Source organism: Schistocerca serialis, chromosome 8 (genome assembly GCF_023864345.2).
Source record: "Schistocerca serialis cubense isolate TAMUIC-IGC-003099 chromosome 8, iqSchSeri2.2, whole genome shotgun sequence".
NCBI classification, from domain to species: domain Eukaryota; kingdom Metazoa; phylum Arthropoda; class Insecta; order Orthoptera; family Acrididae; genus Schistocerca; species Schistocerca serialis.
The window spans coordinates 445,227,794-445,248,624 of NC_064645.1; the positions used below are offsets into that span (position 1 = coordinate 445,227,794).

A 20,831-nucleotide genomic window follows, 5' to 3' on the forward strand; every position below is an offset into this window, starting at 1 on the left:
GAGGGTAAAAATCGTAGAGGGATACCAAGAGATGAATACACTAAACAGATTCAGGAGGATGTAGGTTGCCGTAGATACTGGGAGATGAAGAAGCTTGCACAGGATAGAGTAGTATGGAGAGCTGCATCAAACCAGTCTCAGGATTGAAGACCACAACAACAACAACATCGACTATTATGCTACAGACGAATGTTGAAATTTCGGTGGACTGATATGGTATGGAATGAGGAGGTTCTGCGCGGAATCGGAGAGGAAAAGAAGATGTGGTAAACACTGACAAGAAGGAGGGACAGGATTATCAGACATCTGTTAAGTCATGAGGGAATGACTTCCGTGGTACTAGAGGGAGCTATAGATGGCAAAAATCGTGGAGATAGACAAAGACTGGAATACATCCACCAAATAATTGGGGACGTGGGTTGCAAGTGCTAATCGGTGATGAAGACGTTGGCACAGGCGACGAATTCGCGGCTGGCTAGATCAAAGCACTCAGAAGACTGATGACACAGAAAGTAAACAACTCTAACTATCTCATCCATCTCACTCCATATCAGGACCCGCCCTTTCTCCTTCCATCTTTCCCCACCCATTCTCGCTTTGCTATTACAGCCGTGGACCAGACTCTTCGTCACTTTCTTCCCACTATCCACTCCCAACACCTAACTTCGTCTGCACGGATATTGCCCCACGAACCTTTGCATTTATACCATCACTCCTCAACCTGCATAACACATATTCTTCTTCTTAATTCTTTTCCCTGTTTTCCAGGGTAAGTCCTTCAGCTTTTTAGTGAAAGTGCAGAGTTTGTTTGTAAAAGAACGTCACCGTTGCTACTGCAACAATATTATCCTCTTATAGACTATAAAACATATGTACAGTTTCCAATTATTAATTATTTTTGTGTATATTTGTGTTTTTATAGCTTTTGGATGAGGAGCGTAATTCTGTACTGCTGATAGCCAGCCTAACGACAGTATGGGACGAGGAGTGTGAAATACCAACTAAAAAAGAAAAGTCGTCGTCGTGTTTGGTCTCTAGTAAGCACGTTTATCAGAAATGTAGGGTGTTTAAAAATGTTAATTCCAATTCGCAAGACTACATCATCTGCAAGAATAAAAATAGAACCTTGGGATGGACTTTAACTTACTCGTGAATCTTTATGATCTCTTAGAACCAGCTGTAAGTTGCAGCTTCATTTGATTGGCCACAGGGATCTCTCTGGTGCGTTTAGCTGGCCCGCTCGACCACTAGCAATTACTGCACAATTACGAGAATCTGCTGGAAATTTCATTTTTCGGCAGAACCGAGAGCTACCGGACTGGTGCCTGGATCTAGTAGGGTGTCTTAATAATCACCTGCTTCAGCGATATAGCGGCTGCAATAAGCATAGTGGTCTGACATTGCCCCATCTGCCACCAACGTCTTCTGATACATTTTTCCATGGCGATCGAAGAAAAGTAAGAAATTTGGAATCTAGGGCGACTTTGTTACGAGACAGGATAACGAGAGGAGGTGTAGGAAGTGTGTGCAATGAAACAGTCATTGTTAGCTGCCATATTGTATAATTTATATTTTATGAGATTCACAAGCGATATGTAATGTTAATGTGGTGTTTAGTAACGACCATAATACATTCTGCTGCTTTTCAAAGGTAACTGCGCATATTTAATTTTGATCAAAGGATTCTGTGATGAACTATTATGTACTACCCGCTTGTATAGGACTTCGAATATTTGGTGGTCAATGTTTGCTGTAGAGCCTGCTTCAGTATAATAAAAAAGCATAGACAAAGTTTTCTCTGCTAAAAGGAACTCATTTCAGTAGCAGACAATCATCGAATGACCACATGCTAATGGCAGTGTTGCAGTTCGATAAGATCATATAGACATTTTCTTTCTCTTATATTTTATAGGCAACCGTCGGAGTCGGCAGCTGCTTCTCAACCACGACAGTAACTTGTCTACGTGAGCGAAATTACGTAGGTTGTGGGGTTCGTCGACGCCGCACAGAATTTTGTACTTCATGGACACACAAACAGACACTACACACAGTAGTTTAATAACAACGAGTTTAATGTTACCAGCTTGGAAAACATTAATATCTTCTTTTGAGCAGTAAAAAATATAAAAAGCTACATTCTTCCACTGAACTTTTGAAGTCTCAAACATCTATGATCCACATCTACATGAATATCTTGCAAACAACATTTAAGTGCCTGGCAGAGGGTTCGTCGAACCACCTTTACAATTCTCAATTATTACAATCTCGTATAGCTTGCGGAAAGAACGAACACCTATTTGCATGTTTATATGCAAACTCGAGAGACGAATGAAAATTTGTACCAAGGCCGGAATTCGAACCCTGGTCTGCTGCTCAGTAGGACATCCACTAATTACTACAAAAGCGTGTAACAGTGGCTTTGCATTACCACACTTCGTATGCCAGCATACCTCCCTGATTTTTCATTCGTCGCTGCTGAGTGCATATATACATAACAGATGTTCGAGGCTTGAAAAGTTCTCGGGAATCATACAGTTTCATTTAATTAAAGTACCCATACCTGGGTTTCAGGCAAGATACCTCATTTCTTTAGATGCTGAGGTGGTATTCTAACACAGTTGGAGCGACTCTGGCATGTTGTTCAAGTTTATGGGGAACACCACGTAGGCTGAGGTGTGAGTGGGAAGTTGGATTGAGGAGGGAGATGTGCTAGGGTGGTCTGTGCACTAGCGCGAAGCCACTGTGTCAGGGTGGCGTTGTGCTTAACGCATCTGCCTAGTGAGCAAGAGACCTGGGTTCTTGCCCTTGATATAAAGTTTCATTCGTCGCATCAGTCCGCATATATACATCACAGATGTTTGAGACCTGAAAAGGCCTCTGGGGATCATATAGCATCATTGATCCACTATCTTTGCCTGAAATTTTCACTATTTTACAGGACGAATGGTTGAAGATCCCCTTGGAAACCATACAGGACGTGTATTTATCCATTCCAATACCAGTGGAAACTGCTTTGAGTGCCACCGGTTTTCCTGCCCCTATAAGAAATGGTGAAGTGTCACTCTTTTGGTTTTTTCATATTGTAGTCCACCCCCTGTAGACCCATAGGTTACTGAAAATCATTTTCAAATTGGAACTTTAAAATCAATAGTGATTCATATCCACTTTTTGACATTACGTGTTGTAAAACTCTCAATTTGGAGAATGTTGTTACTCCTTACAAATTTCTGTTACTGCAATAAACAGTGTTATCGATAAGTTATCTGCCTGTTGCTGTCCGCTTAGCGCGACAGACATCAATTGAATATCTGCCGGCAAAAACGTTGTAACCCTCAAAATACAAATTGTACAGGAGGCGCGAAAAACCATTACGTATGCAACAGGTTTACGAACGGCAGAAATGAAATTCACAATCTCTTGAAATGAGTCCATTACTGATTAATGTGTACAAGTTGTGGCAGTACGTGACCTGAAAAGCAAGATATTACAGATTTTCGTCCAGCATCCATGCAAAAACGTTGTAACTCTAACGCGAGTAGCACACTTTTGTGGATTACAACTTTTATACCACTGATATTATTTAACCTCTAATACTGTTTGTTGGTATTATTCTGATTAGGAGTAAATAACATTTGCATTATACAATGTCGGAACTTCTGGGTATTTGACTGAAGGTGGAAATATTGTTACAAAAGAAGAGTTCGCAATGATAAACGTTCACATTTTCATTTCACAAGAATGTAACGAAACAGAATCGATACTGCACACGCAATTTAAACGAATCATTATTAATAGTTCCCACTGCGTAACACGATTATTCATGGCACACAAGACATATTGTTGGAAACGTACGTTTTGCTTGACCGACCATGACACTGCGTACATTTTGCTTGACCGACCATGACACTGTCACTTTACTTTATCTTTAGGTTCTCATAAAACTCTCGGTATTTTTTAGGAATACATCTACACATGTCTAGCAGATTGTCTTTCTTTTCCGCAGATACAGGCAATGGCTCACCATAAAGTGTAGGTAGGTCATTCAAGCTAAACACCACCGGCGGAACCATAATACTATATTCACCACTGGAGCGTTTTGCTAAGTTTGCTGAGTACCAAGGCTGGAAGTAGTTATGGCTCTTGCGGCACTGAAGTACTGTTGAGGAGCCTGAAGATATCTTCATCCAAGCATTATCCGTTATTTTGCATTTTTGATCTTTGCGGACGTGCTTTTCAATACCGCTTAAATAAATAAAATGGTCCTGCTCCATGTAACAAACCAGAAACGAGTGGTTTGATCGTGCAGTAGCTGTTACCTGAACCAATTCAAATGGTTCATACACAGAGTAGTTCTTATTATTTCTCTCAATTAATGCGAAATCCCTGTCACAAGGCAGAAAGCTGTCTCCTGTGATAAGAAACTTTTGCTCCACAGAGGTGAAATACTTCATGTTCAGAAGATATTGACACAAAACAATAGTTTTCCAGTTATTGTTCTGTCCTGTACATCGATCGGACCACTTAAGTTCTTTCTTCACACGGTTTTAGTACTGAAAATGTAGATTTTACGTCCTTCAGAAAGCACGAAGTAATTTCCGCTGATCCCCGCTTAGTAACAGTTTCAGGCCATACACACATCCACACCCTATTGTCACCAACGTTATGTATTGCCTGATTGTAGGTTGATAGCTAACGCTGATAGAAAACCGCATAATTGGTATGGGGAGGACAATACAGCATGTGTTGGAGGTCTATGCATATCACAACATAGGTTTCGTTTGCTTTAGCTATTGCTGTATGTTTCTCCAGCATTGAATACGCTGCTTCCGCATGTAAATGGTGCAGTTTGCTTTCTTCGTCGATTTTCTTTCTCTCTGTTTCATTTTTACTGTTAACTAGCTACAGGAAAAGTCTGTCACAATACCCACATGAATACGAACGTGTTACTCTGAAGCGAAAATTATATTGTCCCCTGAAAATATCTCTGAAAGCTCTTTCACTGCACTGTGCTGTCGGATTATCTTCTTTAAACAGTCGGCAAAGTTTGGTTTTCTTGTTTTGGTAGCTTCTCAATGTGGTTTCTTATCACGTCCTTCAAGCTGTCCTGCAGCTTATTTGGACGATTCACATGCTTACCCTTTCTGTCGTTTAACGGCACATTTCATCTTCCATTGGAGCATTTGTACACGTCTAGCTGTAATCCTATATACCGTGCACAACGTTTTTTGACATACCTGATTTTTTTATGCTCCTCTTCTTAAAAAGTTCTTGAATGTGCAGTGTCTGCGCCAAATGGTCTCCTCAGTCTCCCTACAATTGATGTCTACTATTTCAATGCACGACGAAGCCAAATGTCTGGTTTGTGAATTATAGTCTAAATCGCAAAGTTCTTGAAGCAGCTCTCTATTGTCCTCCATTTGTAGTGCTTTACACTGGTATCTGCATTTGCAGGTAACAATCTATAAAGGGAGCACGACGTAATGATCAGTAGAGTTATCTACATTAACGTCAAGGATAAAGGCTATGACAGCGCATTACAATATAATGTTTGCGAATAATTGTATGGAATCTCCCATTTCACAGGAATATTGTGTTAGATTGGCATACAACGTTATGCACCCACCTGTTCAGCAGTGATTTTCCCAGGTACTTGTTTGCTATTGTTGGCCAAACATGGTTGCCCCGAATTCCGTTTGTGTTTCTTCGCATTCCTCTTCCATTCACTATACTTAATTTTTCGTTTCGGGCCCCTATTTATATCTTCGCACATGCTCTGACTTGACGTCACACAACGTTCCTGCTCCATGCTTACAACGTTTCTGCATCCGAGCGCCTCTTGACGAATAGGAAACAAACGAAAAATGGCGCTTAATGTACATGTTTGCCAACATAACTTCATACACGCCTTTCTCTTGGCACATACAACGTTTATACGTTGAAAGGGTCCTGTAGCCACCTTTCATTAGTCCGGTAGCCCATTTTCACTAGCACTTCTCCTTCTTTTCCTTGTTTATCTTTTGTCATAACTCTCATAGTGGTGTGATTGAATGAATGTGGTTGTGTGTCACGCTGCTCGACGGTGGCGTAGTCTGCTGCAGAAAGTCTGCGATAGTGATACAGATTCAGCAGCAATTGTACAGAATAGCCAACTCTCGTAGTGGTCAAGTACGCAAAGAGACTTGCGCTAGTGGTGAGAAATCCACCTGGGATAGGTTGGTGGCGGAAATGGCATCCTTGGATTTCCCGGGCCACACGGAGCGTGGAGGAGGCTGGAGATGAAAAAGGGAGGCAGTCTGCCGCCGGTAGGGGAAGCGTCCACAGCTGTGCTCCAGTCGAAGAAGGGTGAGTTAGACTGACCGCGTGGCGCGTTGTTACTTGGCGAGAGGAGAGCTGTTAGTTTTTGGTCTCGCTTTTCAGCTCTGAAAGATTGCTTTGCCTTGTCGCAGCAAGGAATGCAAAACTTTGGCAGACTTTTCTTTTAGTAAATTTCTATAGCAGACTTGGATCCACCAGAAGAGCGCCACACTAAGGTGTCGATAAGAAGTGAGCACTCGCTTCTATATGAATGTCGGTTTGCCTTCAGCTGTGCTTGTATAAGCTTTCATCTTTCTAAATATTTATAGCTTTGCCCTCTCGTAAATTTGCCTTGCTTTATGTATCTTTCGTCCGTGGGGAGCCGACAACGTGGTTGAACATTAAAGCTGTTGGGCTACCGTCATCACTAACTGTCCGGTCTCACGTTTGTTTCAGATAATGTTCACATGATTGTGTGATGCGATATTGTTTCAACTTGGGCACGATACCTAGAAACTGCGTCTCCACAAACCACGTGGACACGCGGGTGTACTGCGAAACGTGTACCGTTTCACGAGTTATTGCGATTAGTTATCACGTAACAGCAGTTGTATGATTGATTGAAACCAATGATTTTAGGTGTAGATTATAACAGTGTATGTATTGATGCTTTTCGTTAATGTTTTAGGAATTACTGTTATCAGGAATTGTGTACATGCCTCACATTCATATCTTAGGAATAAATGACTTTATCCTCAATTTTCTCTTGCATTCCGAGGTTACATTTTTGCACCTAAGCTTTCCTGTAAGCACATCCAACGCGTTTCCTTACGCACAGGTCCAGTGATTAGTTCCCCCTTTTATTTTAAAACAAATGCTTTAGATTAAGTCTTATTTTCAGGTGTGTTGCTGGGAGCTGATCTTCTGCACGGTGTTCATGCATGTAATATTTTATTTTAAATGGTTGATTCTCGTGGACAGTGCACGGGAAATACTATTAATTACATCGCATCCCCTATGAGCGATATCACGACGTACGTATTTTTATGAGTTTTTGGTCTGTCATCAAATTATTTTATTCTCCGACTCGGCCAAACCTTTGATTAGTTGTATGGTTAAAGTCTGTGGCGACCCTAATCTTCTCACGTTAATTTCACAGTCAATAAGCATTTCCATTCGCACTCTTAACCTAATAACCCGCAGAAACAGGTTAGTTACAACGTGACAAACCGGTTTCTAAGAAAAGTGAGGGTTACAACGTTTTTGCCGACAGTTATTCAATTTCGTGAAGATTAGTGGCCAAGTGCGTGTTAGTAAGCGCTTGGCTCTTCCACTGTGGCTCTACAAAAGCGAATCATCGGTAACAACGTTATTCAGCGCGCACTGTGGAGGAACGGCTACGATAAAATGTACTGTCAGGAAGCAGTGGCGCGTGGTGACAGCATGCCGCCATCGCGTGGCGACCATCCCCTGGGAGACATTGGCAGCGCCGCAGGCTAACGTATGGCCGAGGGGCGCGGTGATGACGCGGCGGCGCCGGGCTGGCCGTGTTTGGGGTTTGTTACCCACCTGTTGATGCCGTCGTAGCCGGCGCCCAGGCCCACGTGGTCGTCACCCGCCACGTCGCGGATGTGGGTCAGGTGACCTGCGGGCACACAGCAAGCAGACGGTGCAGTCAGCAGGGCGGGGAACACACTCGAGGAAATGGATTTGGGTTCAGATAGTTCAAAAAAAAAAAAAAAAGAAATGTTTCAAATGGCTCTGAGCACTATGGGACTTAACATCTGAGGTCGTCAGTCCCCTAGAACTTAGAACTACTTAAATATAACTAATCTAAGGACATCACACACATCCATGCCCGAGGCAGGATTGGAACCTGCGACCGTAGCAGCAGCGCGGTTCTGGACTGAACCGCCGAGAATCGCTCGACCACCGTGGCGGGCATAGATTTGGGAAAAAGACAATAAGCGAGGGGCAGCTTTTTTATAAAAATGTTTTGTTTCTTTGGATTTTCGTTGGCAAAAATACAGCCATTTAAAAATAATTTTTTTAATAGTTAGCGAACACAGCTAAATGTTCAGAATACAGTTATTTTACAGATATAAAGGACAACTCACCCGCAGTTTTTACCGCTTTTATTTTGTGACCGGTTCCATATATCGAAATAGATTTTCAGCAAATGACAATTAGCAAAATGGTCCTTACTTTTCTCAACTCTTGTATCAACAGAGATACTAACGATGGTGAGGTCCCATACTCCGAGGAGGGTAGGGAACGATGCGGGAGATCCGCACCGCTAACTAGGCAAGGTCGTAGTGGAGGTGGTTTGCCATTGCCTTCCTCCGACCGTAATGGGGATCAATGATGATGATGAAGACAACACAGCAACACCCAGTCATCTCGAGGCAGGGAAAATCCCTGACCCCGCCGGCGATCGAACTCGGGACCCCGTGCGCGGAAAGCGAGAACGCTAACGCAAGACCACGAGCTGCGGACGAGATACTGAAGCAAGTACTTTTTTAAATGGAACGTCATACATTTTTAGCATCGTTCTAAAGCGCTTGGAAAGAAGACCGCACCGATACAACGCTTGTTGAAACTGAGTTATTGGTATAAGGGAGAAATAAAGATTGAAGTGTTCCTTTTTGTAGAATAATATAATTTCATTGACGTGTGTGAAGTACCAGTCTCCTTGGATATGTTCTTTCCTTTCTAAGCCTCTCCGTGAGGAGAAAGACTTTACACAATGTCTTGTTGTTTAATGAAATTCCACAGTGGACATTTATCGATGGTAGCGATGTTTAAATGACACCCGCCAGGGTAGCCGAGAGCGCTAACGCGCTGCTTCCTGGACTCGGGGAGACGCGCCGGCCCCGGATCGAATCCGCCCAGCGGATTAACGACGAGGGCCGACGTTCCGGCCAGCCTCGATGTGGTTTTTAGGCGGTTTTCCACATACCGCTAGATGAATACCGGGCTGGTCCCCATATTCCGCCTGAGTTACGCGGCTCGCAGACATCTGAACACTTTCGCACTATTCCATGCATTACACTCGACGCAGACAGTTGGGGTACACTAATTCCGCCCTGGTGGGTACTGGGTGGTGGAAGGAAGGCTGACCCTGCGTAAGTGCGGGACAAGGCTCAAGCGATAGAAGCGATGTTTAAATGGCCTGTCGATAAAAAAATTGAAGTATAAAGAATCTTACGTTGTTTTTATATAATATTGTGCACTATCTCACTCTTGTTCTGTCTTTCTTCGGTGGTGTGAGTAGCGAACAGTCATGCTACTTAAGTTGCGTTTAAAAACCACTGTTTTGTGGCTTAAAATCATTAAATGTGATACTCATTTAGAAATACTGCAATTATTTTAAATCTGTCTACTCCAAGTACACATAAACATATGACATTTGTGTAAAATGTTTCAAATCGGGAACTGCGAAGTCGATAGCTCATTGTGAAGAGACGTAATGACCAAACACATATTGCGTTCAGTAATTAATATGCCTTTGCTCATAGCAGTAATTAGATTGCTGATACACAGAGACGACAGAAAGGTGGCAGGAATGTGAAACCGTGGCGATGTAGTAAAGTCGTGAACAGGATGGGAAAATAGAAAAATGAGTACCCAGGGAAGTATTTCATGCACCGTAAGATAGCCCACCCAACTTACATTTAGTCCACCCATGGCAGATGATGAAAACTGGGCTGCTCATTTTATGGTGCACGAATTATTTAACAGGCCACACTTCTATTTCCTGTCCAGTGTAACGGAGACTACAAAAAAGTGACAAGTAAGAGCTACGTCTTAGGTCACTTAAACACAACATAAAAATGAGTTAACACTAAAGCTCGCTTTACAAGTAGCGTAAAATGGACACCTGTTTACGTACAGCGTCCATGCAAAATTTTACACCGAGCGTCTGAGCGATGTAAAATTTCTGTCTCCTTCTAATATTCTGTTCAGCGGAACGTTCGTGAAGTACGAAGACGGATGCGCATTAGTGCGCTTATAAATAAAAGGGGAGAGAGAGCACGTATTGTCTATGAAAGAGCGGTGTTTTATCGCAGCACCCAGTGACTGCCATGCTATGTCGCAAAGCAAGTTTTACAACACGTTTTACTCAGCTGGCCCATGATGATACCGAATTTTTCAGTTATTTTAGTGCAAAAAGTTTGGTATCAAAGCATGAGTACAGAATAATATCGAGATCACATGCAAAGACACGGTTATGAGACTGTGTTATTCCGGTACAAATGTCAGGTGTTAGTGGGATATAGAAAATGAATTTCGGAGTAGTTGGTTGTTTGATTTTGGGGAGGGGACCAAATAGCGAGCTCTTCGGATTAGGGAAGATTATCGACCGTGCCCATTCAAAGGAACCATCTCTGGAGTGATTTAGGGAAATCACTGAAAACCTAAATCAAGATGGCTGGACGCGAGTTTGAATCGTCGTCCTCCCGAATGCAAGTCCAGTTTGCTAACCACTGCGCCATCTCGTTCGGTGAATTTCAGAGTGTATTTATAGTAACGAAATATATTTTCTGAAAGACCAGATCCCAGAAATCAGTTGTTTTTGCATTTTTCTGCGAGAGGTCTTCCAGCAAGCCAATGCTTCGGAAGCGTTTTCATCTCTATGTAACTACGGCAACCTACATGAATCAGAAATTGTATAGTTTGCCTATGCAAATTAATCCATGTGTGGCAAATATTTTGTTTCTCCTTAATTCTATTTCAAGCCTCTTCATTAGTTCTCCGATCTCCTCATCCAACATTCAGCATTCCTTATTTCAGAAACATCGATGCTGCTCTTCTCTTAACTGTTTCCGCCCAATTTCATTTCCGTGGAGAGCTACGCTCCATGCAAATACATTCAGAAAGACCCACACATGTAATGTTCAGGATTCGTCTGTTGCACCATCTTTCAAAAGTCTAGCCTGAACTTTCTTCCGTTAATATTTATTTACACGGCTTTACTCTTTACAGTTACCTTCGGAAGACCTCTTGCCATTTCAACTTACACAAATACCTCTGTTTTAGAAACCCTTTTGCGGTGTCAGTCTGCAAGTTGTATTCTGTATGCTTCAGCTATCGTTAAAAATTTGTTGCATAAATAGCAAAACTCATCTGCTACTTTTACTGTCTTTTCTCAATTTATTTCAACTCTCCTCGTTACACTTTCGTTTATATTCATCTTATAACCTCTTAAAGGCTCCGTCAGTCTGCTGCCCTGATACACCATGTATACGCAATACTACCGCCATCTGTATACTTGCATATCGGGATCCCATGACGTATGTCACTTTAGTGTGTATATGTGATTATTATGATTTGAAAACAGGATCCGATTCAATCGCCACACAGATAAGTTCCTTCTCTTTGTTTCGAAGAGTAGCACAAATTTATCTTGGCCTTGTTCGTATCTTCACGACGTGGAATTTTTATCTGGATTTTGCAATGCTAGTGATAGAGGGTGCCCGGATGCACTTCCTACCGGATACCCTTTTTCCCTCTTCTTTCGGTACGAAGTATGTAAATCCCATTCTTTACGTCAAGTGTTAGCCTGTCTAAAACTATGAGAACGTTTTCGAAGCGTTTCAGAATAATGTAACTTAGCTGGGACATGGGAAACAGCCCAGTATTCATTTATTCAGACGAGGGAAACCACCTGAAGACAACATCCAGCATGGCTAGCACATTGGCCTTGTGGGGTGGGGAATTGGATCCGGAGCCGGCGCTTCTCCCCGAAACCCGAAAGCCGTGGGCAAACCCGCGGAGCTATCAAGCTGAGTTTCAAACAATAGTATAGTGTTGGCATTTAACTGTTAATAGTGCCTATAGAAGTAGCTTTTCCCTGTCAACACATATTTGACTCGTTCCACAGCCCTCAGTGTCCCCTGTTGTTCGCGAAATCTAAGGGAAGTTGGAAATGTAATACGTGTACTGACAGTCATCGTTACGAGAACATCAAGTGAGTAACAAGATAAGATCCAAACACATACTTTCGGGGGAAGGAGCAGAGCACAGCATTAACTTTTAGAGTACTTTATTCTTCATTGTATTTCGATTGTCAGTTCATGAGTTTTCAGCATGTATCTGATCATTTTTTGTCTTCTTTTGAGTGCAATATCGTTACAGGTATGCGTCTATGTCGGTAGAAAACTGGTCGTACGCCCATTTTAAACAATTTATTGCAAGATTTGCAAGATATTCCTACTAGCTAGTGTTTCTGAATTATTCTAGTCAAACATCTGTCATATTAGTTTTTGCAGATTGCAGCACGGCGGAAATAACCAGTATTGTGAAAAAATATATTTGGGGCAATTCGTAACATGCAGGACAAAACTGTATTTGGTATGGAACGAATTTTCAATAATATTTCCCGGATAGTTGTCACTATTCGTTCTCGCTCACCTCTTGGAGCACGAGGGAAAGAAAATTATAACTTTTTCACCAATTACACGTCAAAAATCGTTACAGCATTTTATCTAAATTACAAAATTTTCTGATTTAAATTTCGTATAAACATACAGAAGAGCTGCTACGGAACGTCTGTCAGATTGAGACCAATAAGAAATGAAATTTATAGGACGGCCCGGCGGATATGGGAGCTGGATGCTATGAATATTACATGGGACCACGCTTTCTGTATGCTGAATGTTTTATTACTTCATTAGGTGCTGCGGATAACCTCTGCGAGCGTTTCCACTCAAACTTCCAGTAAGAAATATCTGACGTCATGTCGCATTCAATGCTTTACTCAGATTAAATTCTGCCTCTTCCTTTCTCTCTACAAGTGCGTATGAGTATGTGTGTGTAGGTGGAACCGGATTGTATGAGAGGGGATATTCTCTTTTATAATGACCTGATCTGCAATTTCATTGATTTACATGTATAAGTGTGGTGACAATCTTTAAATCACAATGCAGTTTTACGCGATGTCTTGTACATTGCCTCATGTGTGTTTATTGCGCTTCCAGGCGTGGAAAAAGAAATGAACTTTGAAGACAATGGTATTCCAAAGGAAAAGATTGAAGCTAGATGTAATCAAAACAAAAGGAAGAACCGAAGTTACTTAAAGTGTGCACAGAAAGACCGTTTTCAAAAGTTGGAAAAAAGGCTCTAATAATTACACTTCACGGAAAGGAGGCAGACACAAAAAAATCTGTTTACCTTCAGCTGTCTCTGTATAATGTGTAACACATTTACTCAAACTTTCACAAAAGCCTATGTAAATGAACAAAACTGTTTTAGAAACGGAGGTAGTGTAATGAATCATTTCACACATGAACTAAATTATAGAATGAGCAAATGACATTGAACTACGACTACGTCAGAAAGCCGTACATTCTGAGAAAACTTTGGACTCACTTTCTAAAAAATCGATACTGACAAGCTCACAGAAACTAAACATTAAGTTGATACGCTCAAGATTAAAAATGCCATTGCTATGGGAGCCATTATATTTTATCATGATAAACAGAGATTCAGAATGGACAGGGGAATCATACAAGGAGATTCAACATTAACACAACTGTTTTCGTCATCTCTAGAACAAGATTTGATATCCTTTAACTGAAGCATAGATTCCTTAACTGAAGAATAAGTGTTGACACAACATCGTCTGTATCATTCTAGTGTTGATAAACATCGACAACGAATGTAAGAGCTTAGTGGGCTACGTTTGGAAATTATTTACTAGCTTGAAAATGTGTCACAGAAACAATAAAATGATGTACAAGCAACATGTACAAAATCTGGCACAAATTAAAACAATATTAATTAATTAGATTAATGAAATTTTGCAACTAGTTGATAGCACTGAATGAAAAACCAGTAAAAAAACATAAAGTTACGCATTTGTCCATAAATGGGCCACAAGGCCCTCCCGACCGGACTGTCATTCTCTGCCAGTAACGTCACTGGATGCGGCATGGAGGAGCATGTGGTGAGCACAACGGTCTCCAGTCATTGTCGGATTTCTTGACTTGCAAACGCTACCTATCGGAAGAATAGCTCCTCAATTGGTCTCTCAGGCCAATCAGGGCTGGCCTTGGAACCTCTAATTTTCATTCAGGTAGCACCTGAATTAATTACAATCAAATTAGTGATTGGTTGAGGCAAGAGTTGCCGCAAGAATGATCTGGAAGGAACGTTCTTATTGGTCGTTTGGATCAAATTTCGGTTCAAACATATGGTGACTGCAGCGACTAGAGTTACGAACATTTTAATGAAAGTTTCTAAATTAAATAGTTTGAGAGATATGAGCTTGTGAACTTCCTGGTCGTAGTAACAACTCGCGTGGCATGTTTCATGCTCTGTACGGAATATTTTGGCGAGCACCTCTTACGAAGGAGACCACTGCAACGACCGTATGTTTAACTCGCGAATAGTTGTGGGTCTGTGACTGGTAGAACGTGGAAATTAGTCGGGTCGGACTTACTAAAATTTTGGCTGCTTTTCGAGTGAATATTTGTTATACAGAAAGTGAACTTTCAATGATGTCACGCTAATACATTAAATACGGACTTGGTAGCCATTTCATGTGTTTCAATAGGAATAAAAAGCAGAGGTCATCTAATTTTAAACGCTTTTCTGCAAGTAGACTGAAGATCCCGAACGCCCGATTTTTTAATCATGAACTTTCAGGAACTGACTTTCAGCTAGAGTTACAAGGCCTCTGTGTGGTAGCTATTAGCTGGTGGGTTCATCAACGTTGCTTTACACTGCCTAGCACGTATCTGGTACCACAGAGTGAAGGGACGTCGGGAAGAATCGTATCGAGGTAGGTGGACTGAACCATAACGTTAGCAAAAACGCAAACGACCGAGCCCCCCTCCCCCTCCCCCTCGCCACAGTACGCGTTGTTTTATAAATTAAATTAATGAAAGTTCTGTATTTGCATTGCTAAGATGAGCATCGATGTATTGCTTGTGATCAGTACATTTAGAAGGAGTGGGCTGATAAAGTCATCCCAACTAAAATGAATTAACCATGGGGTGGCGGTAAAAATTTTTCTTTGATATTTTATTTCTCTTTTATACATGAGTACGATGGACACCAGAGAGAGAATTCTGACGTTCCGTTTGATAATGCAAGCAAGACTGAAGAAAATTCGAGGCATGTTCATTGGATTTGTCGACCTGGAAAAAGCGTTCGACGATGTAATATGCTGCAAGATGTTCGAAATTCTGAGGAAAAAAGGGATAAGACGAGTAACATACAATACCTTCAAGAACCAAGAGGGAAAAGTAAGACTGAGAGACAATGAACGAAGAGCTAGTATGAATAAGAGTTTAAGATCTACACATCGAAGAAGAAATTACGGAAATAAAAGAAAGGTTCAAGAGTGGAATGAAAATTCAATTCGTGATGGCTGGGTGTTGTGTGCTGTCCTTAGGTTAGTTAGGTTTAAGTAGTTCTAAGTTCTAGGGGACTTATGACCACAGCAGTTGAGTCCCATGGTGCTCAGAGCCATTTGAAAATTCAATTTGAAAGGATGTCAATGAGAAGATCCGCTGACGAAACTGCTGTCCTCATGAAAGTTATGAAGATTACAGGACCTGCCGGATAAAGTCAACAGTGTAATGCGTACAGAATACCGGATTGAGAGTAAATTGACGAAAGATGAAGGCAATAAGCAGTAGCAGAAATGAGAACAGAAAGAAACTTAACATCGTTATTGCTGATCACGAAGTAGCTGGAATTAAACAATTCTGTTGCATAAGCAGCAAAACAACCCATGACTGACGGAGCAAGAAGGGCATCAAAAGCAAACTAGCACGGGCAAAAAGGGTATTCCTGTCCAGCAGAAGTCTCCTAGTATCAAACATAGGCGTTAAGTAGAGGAAGAAATTTCTTAGAATATACTGCTGGGACACAGCGTTCTATGGTAGTGAAACGGACTGCGGGAAAACCAGAAAAGAACGGAATCTAAGCATTTGAGATGTTGTGCAACAGAAGAATGCTGAAAATTAGGTGGACTGTTAAGATAAAGAATGAGGAGGTTCTCTACAGACTTGACGAGGAAAGGAATATATGGAAAACTACTGACAGGAACAAGGGGCCAGATGGTAGGGCTGCTAAGACATCACGAAATAACTTCCATGGTACTACAGGAGGCTGCAGAAGTTAAAAACTGCAGAGGAAGACAGAGATTGGAATACACCCAGCAAATAATTGAGGACGTAGGTTGCAAGTGCTACTCTGAAACGAAGACGTTAACACAGGAGAGCAATTCGTCGCGGGCATTCCACAATATTAAATAAACTCTGTTTGGTTGCAACTGTACTGTAGAAGTCGGCGCAATTTGTACCGGTATGTTAGAATCTGATTTGGCAGTAGGAATTATACCCACGTACACTTGAACTTTCTACAATCTTCAGTGCTTGAAAGGAGCTTTCTGGCTTTTAGACTATTTAATTGGGACTGAAATTTAAAATATAGGCCTAATTAATGTACTTTGGAGAAAAGAGATTATGATAGATTTTGAGCCAGGGGAAATAAACAACCACATACGTTATCGAAATTCCGGGTGGAGCCTGCTGAGGAGTTTATGTTTGGAGTATGCTTTAGAAAACACATTTATATTATGATTTTATCATTGTCCATTGCTGCGCTTCTAGTGGTGAGCATTGCTGAATAAATTCTTCAAGATGAGCTAAGTCAGTGGAGAAGAAAAAAGGTTCCTATTTTCTTTTCTATATTCAGGTAAGCATTCTCCTGAGAACAGAATTTACTGTTAAAATGATAACGCACGTATCCTGAAATTAGTCCTCGCACTGGCTTGCGAATGAAAGTTATTAGGTTCACATGTTGAGAAAGCTATCGCCTGCGAGCTAAGTTCCGAATTCGAAAGTAGCACATGTCGGTACAAAACGCTACAATTTGCATCGACTCCTGTCAGTGTCAGCAATATAACAGATGTGTGACTATAGGGACGAAGTAATGTAATATGAGTCCACTGGGAAAGAACGTAATGGTTGTGTTTGAACGTTAACGTTTCTTTGATAATCTCTGACAAAATTTCTTACTTCCTTTTGTAATTTCTACCGCAGTTGTGAGGTGGGTGCACAGCGTTTGAAAGGCAAACACAGGAACGCTCTCCTACCGCGTTTAAACTACGTGGCAGCCATGTTCTTTCTCGCCTTCCTGCGGTCCCTTGATACCGAACATCAGCTTTGTTAATTTACAGGCCTACATACTTTTGTAATTATATTATTTAAATAGTAAAAAAAAAACATTTCAACAAAACTGTTTCTCTTTTTACATACCTGATATATTGCTAAAAATTATTCATGGATTCGTGGTTAAATAGACGAATTATGAGGGAATAAAGTCATGGTAATTCGACTGACACATCAACTATTGATGAAGAAGGGGATACACAAACCGGGATTTCTCCAAAAGATAATATTGAAGAACACGTCCTCCGCAGAAATAAACCTAAAACGAAGTATGATGAGAGCTATTTAACATTTGAATTCACGTGTACTGGCGAGTCAGATGTTCCTCTTGCACTGTGCGTTTTATGTCGAACAAAACTCGCAAACTGTTTTTTAAGCCCAGCCAAACTTCGCAAGCACTTATATCAAATAATCACCTTTGAAAATAACTAAAATTAAGAATGTAACAGAAGAATATTACCCTGTAAGTTATCGTATCGCACTTAAAGGGGAACCTCATTTAATTGGAGAAAATGTTATTAAGCCATGTGTAAAAGACAGTGTCATGCGCTATTATCAAGGAGACCTAAATAGCACGAGGAGGAGATATATTCAATTACATCAAAGATTACACTATAAAACATTAGATCAGTTATTACAAGCATCTTGATGTTTACGCAGATGGTGCTACAGCCGTGATAGGAAAAACCAAGGGATCTGTGTCACGTATACTGTATGTAGCTGCTAGAGCCACGAGCTGTCACAGAATTTTGCGTAGGTAACCTCTAGTAAAAAAATGCCTTCTGATTTAAAATCTGTTGTGGATGAAGCGGTAAATCTGATAAACTACAGTCCAAAGTGTTGAAAATTCTGTGCAACGAAATGGACAGTGAACACAACACACTTCTACGTACAGAAATAGGATGGCTGTCCATAGGAAAAACCCTACCGATGTTTTATGAACTTCGTAATGAGCTATTGGCCTTCTTTAATGCAGAAAATTATTGAGTCCGAAATCTTACTGATTTTTGAGAAATTCTTTATAGTTGATAAAACACACAAACCTAGGAGACACTTCTACCAAGTGCGACCAAATTAACGTTTCACTGGAAGGAAAGTGAATTATGGGGTTCGTGGAATTTCAAATGGACTTCTGAAATGGTGTTCCAACTTAATAACCAATATCCTTCGCCATACACGCAATTCCTTTTTCCAGAAAGGTTAAAATATGCAGTTATTAAACTACTTCGTAAGAAAGATGACAAGACTAACAACTAACGTTCTGTTTCCTTATTGACATCATTTTCGAAAATATTCGAAAAAGTAATGTACTCAAGAGCAGTTTAACACTTTAGTGGAAACAATTTACTTAGCATATTACAGTTTGGATTCCACATAGGTCACTCGACTAAGAATGCTATTTATACACTAGATCATCAAATAGTACAAGCCTTAAATAATAATATATAGCCAGCTAGTATTTCTGTGATCTGTCCAAGCCCTTCTGTTGTGCAGACCATAAAACTCTCTTACAAAAACTCAAGTTTTATGGAGTCGATGGTCTTACATACAACTGGTCTGAATCATACTTGACAAACAGAATGCCAAAGTTGTGCCGAACAGTCCAATGTCGGAACGGTAGAAAAATGAAGCGACTGAGGTAAAACCAGAAAGGGAGTCCCAAAGGGTATAATTTTGAGTCCACTCCTATTCCTTATATATGTGAATGTCCTTCCACTTGACAAACAACGAAAAAAATTGGTACTTTTTACCGACGACACAAGCGTTGTAATAAATCCCATTAGACAGAAAGCAATAGAAGAGCTATTAAATGATATCTTCCAAACACTTATTTAATGGTTCTCTGTAAATGGACTCTCGAAAAATTTTAAAAATGTTGAAAAATGCGATATGTAGCACATCAGCAGAAGTCAGTAAGTAGTGTAGAATGCTGCAAATTTTGGGGCACACATGTTAATGAAAACTCGATCTGGAAGAAGCATGTTACTGAGTTTCTCAGACAATTAGCTTCAGAGACTGTTGAACTTAGTATAATTGCTAATCATAGAAATAAGCTTAACCTCCTGACATATATTGCTCTTCAAGGACTTAAGCTTTCTAACTGCGCCGTCACAATACATATTTTCGCTAGTGAAATTCGTCAAATAATCTATCGCAGTCTGAGAAAAACACTGATTTATTTACTGACATGGCCCCGCAGGCGTTAGCTGAGATAGATACCCTGGAAAATATCAGGCCAAGAGAAAGATCTTCCACTAAGTTAACAGAGCGCAACCAACTTATACAAATTGCATATTGGGATTATACGTCGACATGGATGCGGCTCGCAAATCTTAAAAATGGCGAGGGAGTAGATACCGTACTACTGAACACTTCGACTATACCGCACCGCACCAAACAGCAGTACGGTATGGCAGAAAAGAGACATCAACAATTGTTGCAAGGCAACCTCAGTAAAGGCAGCAAGAAAATATCTGGGACTTTAAACTCCTGGGAGGGCCACACCAAACCAAAGAACGAAGTCCCAAGCTAAATTATGGAAATGCTATATGCGATTTCGCCACGCCAACTAGAACCATAAAATACCATAAGAAGTGAACTACAATTAACACGATTCATAATCGTCCGACTGGAAAGCTCCACAGTCATTCTTCCATTACTACAAACGGGGTTGCACGGGGTGTCAAATTACTCGCTATAACTGTAGATAAGAGGGTTTAACACGTCGTCTTAGGTTTCTTAATAAGACAAGCAATTATTCGGTCCCTCACTTGGATCCATCTTCGATCCAAAACTGTCATTTACTTTAAAACGGGTAAATAGATGACAATGCCGATATCAACGCTCTCCTCGTAAGCAGCGCTCTAACTGGAGACTGCAGTAGCGAAGCAAAACTTACACCACCCACAAGCCTGATATACGCGCCACCAACATGCACCTTTCAGAATTCTTAGGTTCACCTCATACACCAAACTTGCCGTAATTCTTCGTCGGGATCCAAGGGCAGAACCAGGAAATCTCTTTTCAGCTTTTGAATGACCACACGATGACCGCCATCGGGACAACACCGGCCATGCACACTACGTACTTCGAGCCCACGGCGTTCCGTCCCCAACCGATTGCATCCGCGGGGTCCACCGACCAAGCGGCCTTGCCCTCCGACACCGACATCGCTTCTCACACACAGTCCAGAGCTAATTCACAGCAACCCCCTTCTTCCTCGTTCAGTCGCCTCGCTGCGCGCGGGAAGCCAACTCACCAAAGATATGCGGCGACCAGAGACTCCAATCCGATCTCTATACTGACATCTAGGCGAGTAATGAGGAGGTTGATTAAAAAAAAAAAAATAAA

At 41.2% G+C, this 20,831-nt stretch overlaps 1 protein-coding gene across 1 annotated transcript in view; it reads right to left on the reverse strand.

Annotated features, from left to right (window-relative positions):
* Positions 1 to 20,831, reverse strand: part of LOC126417056 (dipeptidase 1-like) — a 644,900-nt gene that overhangs the window by 20,429 nt on the left and 603,640 nt on the right. The window contains exon 12 of the mRNA XM_050084949.1: positions 7,864 to 7,939. Coding sequence (XP_049940906.1) covers positions 7,864 to 7,939 — 76 coding nt within the window. The remainder of the gene's footprint in view (positions 1 to 7,863; positions 7,940 to 20,831) is intronic.